Source organism: Myiozetetes cayanensis, unplaced genomic scaffold, assembly GCF_022539395.1.
Source record: "Myiozetetes cayanensis isolate MyiCay16 unplaced genomic scaffold, myiCay2020 scf1, whole genome shotgun sequence".
Lineage (NCBI taxonomy): Eukaryota > Metazoa > Chordata > Aves > Passeriformes > Tyrannidae > Myiozetetes > Myiozetetes cayanensis.
Genome location: NW_026086604.1, coordinates 83,030,428 through 83,041,740, shown reverse-complemented (window position 1 = coordinate 83,041,740; position 11,313 = coordinate 83,030,428). Strand labels below are relative to the sequence as shown.

The following is an 11,313-nucleotide window of genomic DNA, read 5'->3' as shown; positions in this document are numbered from 1 at the left end:
CGCTACTGCCGTGTGAAGTCAAATGGCATTTTGCAATTGACTTTGAACAGTGAGTAGAACAAGGAGTTTTCAAAGCTACTACCATATAGCTCTCTTCATTGAGCTGTTCTGCCTATAGTAATGTTTAGGGACAAAAAAACTCCAAAAGAGGGCAAGACCCTGACAAATTAAACCTAAAAATAAACCCAAAACCAACAACTAATTTTTCTGGAAAGAAAAGTGTCTGGGTCAAATTACAGAATATTTTTTCTCTCAGGTTTTATGGAAGATTTATAGATCCACAGTGTTTTAAAAAATGTTAAAGTTACTATTTAAAAAACCCAAAACTAACAAACCAACAAAAACAACAACAACACCCCCCAAACAAACAAACAAAACAAACAAAAATTTTTACTGGAGTGTGACAGTTGTAAGGGAGGTTACAAAAACATCATTCAAAAGAGATCAAGCAACACTACTATATGCAGAGTAACATACCTAAAACTAAGGTTAAGGTTTTGACTAAATCTCTTGTAGCAAAACCCCAAAGAATTGCCTACCTGTTCCCATTCTATCTCTGCACCAGGTGTGCTTGTGACAGAAGGAAAGAGGGACCCAGACTGTATTTTGTCAGACTACATAAATCATTAGGAATTCACAACTGCGAAGCCATGTATTATTTTCCAACAGGTTGTTGAGTTGTCATATTACAACGTGTTGCTTTATACGGCGCTATTAAAATAAATCACTGCACGTAACAGGTTCAGCTCTGCCACCTATAAGTCATTTTGCATTTTACACCTGGGAGGCGGGCCCGGCTCTGCGAAGTCGCGCCGAACTGCGGCTTCGTTCGAAATACCCGGGAAAGGGAGGGACCTGGCAGGAGAAAATACAAACAAGTTGCGTAAAATAACTTTCCAACAAGACCTCGCTGTCATCTTGGCTAATTACGGCTCTGATACGGCTTATTAGGGCATACCCACCTTTGCTACCTTGCTTCTCCACCCACCACCCTTTCAGATCTTTGTCCTGGCTCCGCCTCTCGCCGGCGTTATAATGGGCTGGTCTGAAAGTGGTGGAGAGACACAGAACCACAGGGGAAGGGAGAGATAATGACAATAACACTAATAACCCTAATAACCCGGCTGCTACCCGCGTCGCAGCGACGAGCCAGCCCGGCGTCCCGGCACTGACGGGAGTCGAAGCCGGAGAGAGCGGAGTAACGCCGACGGCCCTCGAGATCCTCTCCCCGCGCCCGGGGAGCGCCGAACGGGAACAGCGGCAGCGCCCCCGAGAAGGAGCGGGCTCGGGCGGACGCGGAGAAGAGCCGGCTCCGGCAGCCGCCCGCCCGTCCTCTCGCACCGGCTCCAGTGGGATCACCTCGCCCCTCTCCTTCAACCCCATGGAGCAGCAAGAGTAAAGAGCGAGAAGGACAAAAAGGGGGGCGAAAAGAGAGCGAGCGCCCCGGTAGAGGAGAAGCAGGTGGAAGCCGGAGGAGTCGGGAGGCAGAGCACCGCTGCCCGTCCTCCGGCACCCACCGGCCGGGAAGGGGCAGCCCCCTGCCAGTGACCCCGGGCCGGCTGGCTGAGGCGGGCGCTGAGCCCCGCTGCCCTGCTGTGCCCTGCCCGCCTTGCCAGCCGCTGCGGAGCTGTCCAAGCCTGCGCGGGGACAGAAAGCCCCTGGGTCGCCTCGCCGCCTCCCGTGAGGCCGCGCTGAGGGGCGGGGGTCTCGCCCGCCCAGCGGAGCCGCGGGGTGCGGGGGGGCCGCCGGCGCCGCCGCCATGAAGCTGGAGGTGTTCTCGCAGCACTATGAGGACAAGCTGAGCGCCGGCAGCGACCAGGAAGGCAGCGGCTCGCTCTCCCCGGCTCCCGCTGACAGCGAGCTGGGCTCGGACGGCGACTGCGCCGCCAACAGCCCGGGCGGCGGAGCCGGGCGACCCGGGCACCCTCCGCCGCCGCCCCCGACCCCGCAGCCGCCGCCACCGCCGGTCGAGAGTGCCAAGGGGAAACCCTACACACGGCGGCCGAAGCCGCCGTACTCCTACATCGCGCTGATCGCTATGGCCATCCGCGACTCGGCCGGCGGCCGCCTGACCCTGGCCGAGATCAACGACTACCTGATGAGCCGCTTCCCCTTCTTCCGCGGCGCCTACACCGGCTGGCGCAACTCGGTGCGCCACAACCTCTCCCTCAATGACTGCTTCGTCAAGGTGCTGCGCGACCCGGCGCGGCCCTGGGGCAAGGACAACTACTGGATGCTCAACCCCAGCAGCGAGTACACCTTCGCCGACGGCGTCTTCCGCCGCCGCCGCAAGCGCCTCAGCCGCGCTGCCCCGCCGCCGCAGCCCGCCCGCTCCGCCGCCGCCCCGCCGCAAGCGCCGCAGGAGGCGGCCGGGGCGAGAGCCGCGTCCCCCGGCGGTTCCCCGCGGTGCTGCTGCGCCTCCTCGCCCTGCAACTGCGCGCAGGGTGCCAAGGAAGCCGCGGCGGGGGGCGGCGGGGCGAGGCCGCCGGGCGGCAGCGCCAAGTTCTCCAGCTCCTTCGCCATCGAGAGCCTCCTCCAGCGGCCGGCAGGACCCCGCGCCGCCCCGCAGCCGCCGCCGACACCGCACGCCCGCCTCCTCTGGCCGGCGCCGCCCGCGCCCCCGCACCTGCTGCCCGGCCCCTACCCGCTGCTCTCCTACCCACCTGCCGCGCAGCCCCCGCCCGCTGCCGCCCTCTACGGCGGCGGCCTCCTGCAGCTCTGCGCCTACGGGCTGGGGGAGCCGTCGCCGCCGCCGCTGCTGCTGGGGGGCGGGCGGCAGGCGCTGTCCCCGGGGGAGCCGCCGCCGGAGCGACCGAGGGTGCCGCTCTTCCCCGCCGCCCTCGCCAAGGGCGGGCGGGGGCCGCCGCCCGTCTCCCCCTCTACGGGCCTCTCCGGCTGGCCGGGCCGCTGCCGCCGGCGGCGGGGGGCTCGGCCTCGTTCCAGCCGTACGCCGTGGAGACCCCTCTGGCTTAATGGAGCCCCCCTCCTCCCCTGCGAGGGACCTGCCCGGGGAGGCGTGGAGGGGGAAAGGAGGAGGCTCTGGATACCGCACTTTAACTCCAGAGGCGACCAAAGCCTCCAAGCAAAAGCCTCGGTGACTGTGCCTTAGTGAAAAGACAGTAGGGTTAACTTAAACCAAAAAAAAAAAAAAAAAAAAAAAAAAAAAAAAAAAATCAAACAACTGTCGGTTTGGACATAGCCATGAGCCTCAAGTGCTTCTTACTGTTCGTTGAGACTACTTGACTTCAGCCAGTCCCTCCGCCACCTCCTTTCTGTCCCCCCCGTCTCGTTCCCACGTCTCCTGCTACAGATGCCTTGGGCAGCAGAGCGGGGAGTGCCCTGCGGAGGGGCGCGGTGGCGGCCGCAGGGGAATGCGCTGTGCGCTTGGGAAGGCCGGGTGGGTGAACGGGGCCTGGGGAACCTGCTGGGAAGAGCAGGGAGAGAGGAAGGGAGGGGGCCGGGGCTGCTGTGGAACCGTAGGTCTGTACTGCAAAGCAATGCATCACTGTGCCAAAAGTAAATCTTTTCTCCTGTCCGGCAACTAGCATTTCGTGGGAAGGGAGGACATTAAATTATTTATAAAAGTAGTGTTTTTAACACAAAGAGAGTGCAGCTTTTTTAATTATTGGAGGGGGTGGGCGGGGCGAGAGAGGGGAAAGGGCTCAAGGAAGTGTCAGGGGTTGTCTCCTGTACTGGCTGGTGTTCTACGTTTATGGCCAAGACCACTGCTACTGGAAAGAGAAGAGTAATTTTTTTCGTATTTTATTTCTGTGTTTGTATATAATATATGTGCGTGTGCATTTTATTGACACTCGGCCACCATGTTTTTTCCATTTTTTTTTCCTTTCTCCTTTCCCCCGAATAAAAGCTGCCCACTAAATAAAGAAGATAATAAGGAGAAGAGCGTGATGTCTGTGCTGGCGTGGAGGGGAGGGAAGCTTGTCGTGAGACAACGTTGGCCGAGAAGCTCGGCTCGGGCTGCCCGCCCTTACATCCCCATCCCTGCCAGCGGGTAGAGATGCCACGTACGGACCCGCCTTATTTCGGTCACGGGAGATGAGAGAGGTTCTCCTCCTGAACAGCCGCCAGGTTTGGAAGTCCTCTGCAATTCCTCGAGTCAGATCAGATTTTCGCGCCGCAGCTCAGCGCTCCGGAAAGGCTGGCGATTTGCAGGCAGGTAGATTTGTACGGCGGGCTGCCCGACTTGGGGGCAGCCTGCGGGAATCCTGATCATCTGCCTGCCTTTTTTTTCTTCCCCCTTTTTTTTTTTTTTTTTCCCCACGAAGGAGAGCAGACGACATGTAATCCTGTTGTCATCTTTCGGTCCAAAGAAAACTCGCTTCAGGAAGGTCATTGACACTACCGGGCTCCGGCTGCTTCTGGTAGAGGCACCTGAAGGGGGTGAAACCTCAGCGGGGTGAAGACTAGGGGGTATTTGCTGGCAATAAGCAGTTTGCACGCATTGCCTTCTCCCGACGGGCGTTATGTTAAGGCTGATTCGTATTGTCAGAAGGGATCAGGAAAGCCTAAGAAAAGCTAAGTCTGAAAAAAGAAAGTTAGGGGTCTAATTGCCCGTAGTACTGAATGACAAATTAGTGGCGTCTCCGCACGTGAAGAGTTTATACAAGAGCCGAAATGATAATTCAGGGCTCGTTTGTTTGGTTGGTTGGTTTAATTAAACCTTTAAAAGGTATGAAAATCGGCAGGCTTTTTCCCTTTCAAGTCTTCTGTAAGCACAGATCACCTAAAACCATGACAAGCAGAATATTGGGCTCTGGTTGTTCTTTTTTCTAATTACACTAGTTTCGAACACTGGACTTTCTCCCCCTCTTCTTTCCTCAGCACCGAGGTTCAGCAGCTGAATGGCTTCTACCTTATTCGCAAAAAATTGTTCAGAATAACGAAGGTGTGTTGTGAAAGGAAAGCTTCAAACAAAACAATCTGCGGCCGAAAAACTGACTTGTTTCAATACAGCTCAAGCAGATTTCACGGTGTGTTTAGCTCAGACTATAACATTCAGCAGAACATTGAGAGATTAGTGACTAATGTATGAAGTAATCCAACCTTTGCAGGAATTGGTTTTTATGTACACACACGCGTGCATACACACACACACACACAATTTCGATCTCATTCTGCCTTCAAGGCTCTGTGCAAATACTACTCTTTCCTCCGGCTTGTATTTTACTTTTTTTTTTTTTTTTATATATATATATAGGAGTCCACATGACCTGTCAGTATACAACTGCTAATATCTTCTGATTTTGTAGATCTGTAAAGATCATATTTCAGGGTATGCTAAAAGCACCTTGGCGGAAAGTGGAATTTGTTAGTACAGCCACAAGTATGTATTTTAATCGGATGTATTTAAGTGTGAGTAGGACTGAATTTGTGTGTAAATGTATGCTTAATAAGATGACATAGGACTTTTTAATTTTAGAACAGTCCATTTTTCATTAAAAAAAAAAGAGCACTTAAAAAAAATAAAAAGAAAAGCCCACAGAATTCGAGATGTGCCTTGTTAATAAGGATTCTATATTCTATCAAACTCGATTTTTTTATATATCGAGAAACGCACGCCAAGAGTATAGTATCAGTTATATCTGCGTCCTCGCGGTCCTTTCTTAGTACTTGTTTGGATTTCCCCTGAAGGTCGGCATGAGGACTTGAGGGGTCCCCGAGGCGGGGCGGTAGGAGGTCGGGCAGGTACCGCCCGCTGTCTGGAGCCCGCTCGGCGGCGGAACTGGCGGGGCTTTCGCTTGCTGAAACGTAGGGTCTTCTCCGCCTCCTCCTGTTTGAGCATCATCCTCCAAAGAGGAGGCAAGGGACGAATTTCCTTCTGTTGACCTTCGGGTGAAAATCGCCCCATTCGCGATACTGCTCTGACCACGCCCGCGCTTCCACACGCAAGTGGACGTATGGGAAGGAAGAACCCGTCGGTGTGTCTGCTGTCACACGAGGCAGCGGCATGCATCTCCTGAGCGGGCAGGGCGGCGGGAGAGACCGGCCTGCAGCCACTGCCTGGCACCTGGAGTGGAGCTGGCGGAGGAGGATGGCCGGCCCTGGTGCACAGCCATAAATCCGACCTGTCAGCTGTGACAGACGGCTGGTGAAACACAGCACCTGTCCAAACACTTTCCAGCAGTAGGTAATCAGAGAACTGACACTTTACATTTTTGTGTAGAACAAGCGCATTAACCGTTTCGCAAACCTTCCCAAAACAGAGATGTTTGTGTGTCTGGGTGTTTTGTCTTTCTTAATGTCTAATGAATCAGGATGACAGAAGAGAGACAAAGCCTTTTTCCTTGTGATATTTGACACACCAGCAGCAAGCCAATACTTTGGCACGCTGCTCTTTCAGCCCTACTAGTGTCTGCATCTGTTTGTTGAATGGGTGCAGTTTGTGGTACTTAAAGATTTTTACACGTCCATAGGCAAAAATTAGGTCAGAGGCACAGAAAGCCTGGCTGGAACAGGGAACAAAATAGTCTCTTCAGCAGCATGTAAGAGTACCTGAAAACATCCCATGCTGTCTGCTCCAGCCCCTCTGCAGTTTCTTTGTGTGCTTGGTGGAAATCCCAACCTAAGCAGGATTGCACATGAATTCAGAGTCAGACTGGACCCTGGTTTTAAGTGCATTTTTGAAAGGAGATTTGGCTTTCCAAATAAATATATTTTGTTCCTGAAACTTTTTCCCCCCATGACTGTTTCCTCTCTTTCAGGCTTGGAATGTTTTAACTTGCTTTAAAGAGAAAAATTATTCATTCCTGACAATCAAAAGATTTTCATCAAATACTTTGGGCAGCTTCTCCCTGTCCTGCCCCGTCCCCCATACACACTCCATGGCAGATAGTGATAAAAATGGTTACCCCGAATAACATTAGTCCTAACCATTCTCCTAAATCTCTTCAAATTTTAACATACTGAGCAAAAGAACTGCATAAATTTCTCCCTTGTGGATTAAGACCAAATTAATACCAAAGAGATGTCTAAGGAGAAGTTTGAGCACTACAGGAATTAATTGCTGGCAAGCATGAAGTCACAGAAGAAATAAGCTTGCAAAAGTGATCAGTAGGTAACTGCTTGCCTATATTATATAGAGTCCATGCAGCAGGATGATGCAGTAATACTATGCCTACTCTCCTCGGTAGTGGAATAAGTGTTTTACTCTTGTATCTTAGTGGAGCTAGGCCAGCGGGGCAGCATTTTGATTGTATTATTTTCCCATCATATTAATTAACTTGATTTTTCACCAAGCAGATCTGATGAAGCCTGAAACTTGCTTTCAGTTTGCCCTCCCAATAACCCATAAGATGTCATACATACCCCATCGGTATCCCTAACCCTTACTCAGGAAGAAATTCACTGAAATCTGTCATTTTATTTAAGAACCACCTCAGCCCAGCACTGCTAGCTACAGGACTCAGTTCAACACAGATCTTCAGTGAAAGCTTCTAAGCAAAAAAGATGCTGAGAGGACTGAAGGAGGTTGGATGGAATTCTGTCTTGGGACCTTGTCAGCTTTTCCTACCTCAAAATCTTTTGAAAAGGTGATTCTTAAGGGCAGGATGTATCAGGCACAGAAGACCCTTAGCAAAAAGAAATTTCACCCCAGAAAAAGGCACATACAAAGGACTCAGCTTCATAGGCCCTTCGACCTTTCAAACTATACCTTAAGTAACCCAAAGTGAAATCTCCTACATAAGAACAAGGACAACCACAGCCCTACATACAAGGGTAGTGCCTCTGAATCAATGTCCAGATTTTGCACAACTCTTCATTGAGCTGGGGGAGGTGTTTAATTTAATAACAAGCAAGAGAGTCAGTCCCTTTGTTGTGCCAGGCTTTTTGCCTTTTAAGTCTGAAGAAGACATAAAAACAAAGTTGAAATCCACCTCCAGCCAAATTCAAGGCACTAAGTTGTGATTTTGGCAAGGGTGCTTGTATCCTATTGCAACTTTGATGAGCAGTACAGTAGCTCTTTAATGATGGGGTGGATATGGTTCCATCTTTCATTTACATCCTGGAGAAGAAATATTTTCCTCTTGGATAAACTCTCCTGTCTTCATTGACACTCTCCAAAGCCTCAAAACCAGCTCCAGGGAAGACATCTATGAAGCCCAAATACCCCATAATAAAATCAGACAAACAGCTACAGAGCACCAAGTTCTTTCTAAACACTCAATCCTGTATTACTGCATCATTGTTTAGGATATATATTGACAGCTTCAGAAAGCCAGTAATTTGCATAGTTTCCAGCCCTGCATAGCATCCAAATATTGCTCTTGCTTTCAGAAAGTTATACCTCCATAGATCTGGGTGGACTAAGCCTTTGTCCTCTTTTCCAGAGCCAGAGGGGGAGAGTATGAGGAAAAATTGAGAGAACACACTGTTATTATATTTGTACTCTTGCACCACGGTATTGTTTTCTTTGTTATGACCTATTTCAAAATTTCAGAGCTCTTTCAAGCAGCATGGCATACTAATAACCTCCCTTGCTATGGGGAAAAGCAATGCTTTTGTGGGTTCTTTCCTCTCCTTAATAGCAGAGAATATTCAAGATGGAGCAATACAACTCTACTCTTCAATACAGTGTGTTGAGCAGCGTATGTGGCACTAAGGACCACAAGGAAAAAAACACGAGAGAGGGAAAAAATAAGAAAAATAGGCTGACACCTAATTTTTCAAATTCCACTGTGGTTGTTTCCTGATCATAACTATTCATGGAGTGCATGTTTATAAGCAGTATGTACGTGTTCATAAATGTTTTAATAAGTATAATTTAGCTGGTTTAGGGTCCAATGGGTTTATTTTAGCTGTTTGAATTGCTGTTGTTATTGTAAGTAATAATTTGGTACTGGAGTGTAACTCCAATAACATCTGACAGTCAGCTAGTAACCCTTCACATAAATAGTGTATTTCATGTTTATTCTTACTATTACTAAAGTATTTTTAGTCCACTATAGAGAAACAATGTTAATGAGTACCACACCAGACTCAAACTGGGCTTAACTACTGGCATCGTGTGTCTCCATGAGGTATCCAGGCTACCTCACTAGACAGAAGACTCTTAAGTAAGACTACACCTAGGAAATTTTTTTTTGTTTTTGGTAGATCTCTTAATTACCTGTCTAAGAGATCTTAAAATTTCAGCAGAAACCTGGGACTCAGATTTCCTAACCTGGTATTTTTATCGGTAACTGTTACAGAAGATAAAGTTCAATATTCCAAGCAGAAGTTGTCAGTCTTACTTGAGGGTTTTGAAAAGACGATTTTCTGTAAAACCTCAGAGATTACCTATGGCCTTTCAAACCAGGCATATGACACCAAACTGTTTATGTCAATTCCTTCCATCACATTTACTGTTGAAAATCTTACTACTACTTAATTCTGTACCATCTTACTACAGAAATAATTTCACTAGGTTTCTAACAAAGATCTGCAAAATGTGGACATGAAAGTCTTCTAAAATTGCCCAATTTACTTTCCCTTCAATGCAGTTTCTTCCAGTTTATTTTTAATAAGTTATGAAGAAGGCAGTAACTAGTAGTTTTGTTTAAAAAATCTCAAACAATGAAGAAGAAATCCCACAAAGATATGGTTTTCTTTGTGAGAAGAGTAAAGCTGCACGACCAGGTAATAGATTTTTAGCATTATTCCTGAAACAAGTGTCAGGCAACTGCTGTTGCTCTGGGTATTTCACACAGCCATCTTCAATACAGTGGTATGTGCTCATTACTCATCCTCATATAACACTGCAGTAATTCCCCTCGCTTTGGCATGTACAAGCCTCAATTAGCTGTATGTTATCATCACATTCCCCATTAATCATTTAGCAGAACTGTACAGATGTACGGCGGCAACTTTCTCAATTTATTCCTCGTCAGTCAGCCCAGGAAGCCCCCCAGTCATTTCTGTGTTTCCCAGAACTTCTCTGGAGCACCTCTTTCTGACTAATCATAAGAACACGGCAAAGGCATAGCTTTCTGTGTCACAATACCTGGAGTCATGTCAGGTTCTTCCCACGCCCCCCAGATCCAGAAGAAGCAGGTTAAGGAAGGACGAAGGAGTTATAAATTATATCCCAAGCGGCCAGGCTAACACGTGACAACAGAGTACAGATTGCAGCTACTCAATCTTCTCAATAATAACCACCGAAAAGAAACCTTCAGTATAAAGACTATATATAGTCTTGTTCAGTTAGAGAAACAGTCTTCCCCTTTCACCTCCCTCTGCTCCCTGATCTTACTCGCTCTTATCCAAACCTATCCTTAAGGAAGCAGAAGCAATATTGCCCTTACATCTAGCCCACAAAACATTGAGCAGAAAAAGAGAGAACCTGCAATATACTCTTCTCATGCCTTAGCATCATTCTCTAAGATGACTTTGTCCTGTGTCTCTTATAGAGAGCATCTCTCCTTCCAGACCCTGAATTGGGAAGATAAGGCATATAAACTGTATTTTGCCTGGTCAGATCTCCTAAACCAAAGCCAATCCATCCTGTAGTAAAGTCACTGCTGAGACCTTGACCAAAGCAAAGTTAAAGTATGCTGCTGATCGTGACAGTTCCCAAGGAAATGTGGGTTACTGGCTCTTCTGCAACTAGGAAAGTAAAACACTTGTCAGAGGAACAGTCAGATTAGAATTTTTCTATTCCACAGGAACTAGGCATTGCTTCCCATTTCTTTACTCTATACAAATGAGATTGGTTTTATACTTTGCTGGGGATAAGTTTCCCCACCCCATACTGTTCCCGATACCTACAAGGGAGAATTTCCTCTGTGCATTAGTGTTTCTATCACCACAGATGAAAGGTGACCAGGTGACCTGACAGGCTTAGCATATCCTATCATCTTGTTGTCATAATTTCTTTGTCTCCACTGAAAACAACCGCAGCAAGAATTGTAAGACTACCCAAAATCTGTAAAACCTGAACTTTAATTAAGGTTTGTACCAGTAAAATTTGTGTTAGACACCATGTTTTTCCCTGTAGAGATGAAATCTCAAGACCAAAAGTCCACGTAACTAGCCTGAAAAGAAGTGAAAAGTGTACCTTTTCCTTCCTAGCTTGATTTAAATATCAGGGAATTATTTTGGGTTTTCTTACAGGGTGGAGATGAGTCCTCAAACTGGCAAACAGCTGAAGCAGCCAGAAATCAATCAAGTCACCTACAAGTTTGTGAATACTGGAATGGTCCCAAAAGCCTGTTTGTTGGATGAGTGAGTCTATGTAACAGAGAGGAGCATGGAATACAGTTCTAGATCTAGTGTTTGTGCTAATTAACAGAAGTGGCAGTTTACGATCTTACGCGG

At 48.3% G+C, this 11,313-nt stretch overlaps 1 protein-coding gene across 1 annotated transcript; it reads left to right on the top strand.

The window, feature by feature from the left end:
* Positions 1–1,739: 1,739 nt before the first annotated feature.
* Positions 1,740–3,640, top strand: FOXQ1 (forkhead box Q1). Its single transcript, XM_050340032.1, is given in 2 exon segments — positions 1,740–2,867; positions 2,870–3,640. Coding segments are annotated over 2 exon segments (1,212 nt in total). The 5' UTR covers positions 1,740–1,759; the 3' UTR covers positions 2,974–3,640.
* The last annotated feature ends 7,673 nt before the right edge of the window (positions 3,641–11,313 follow it).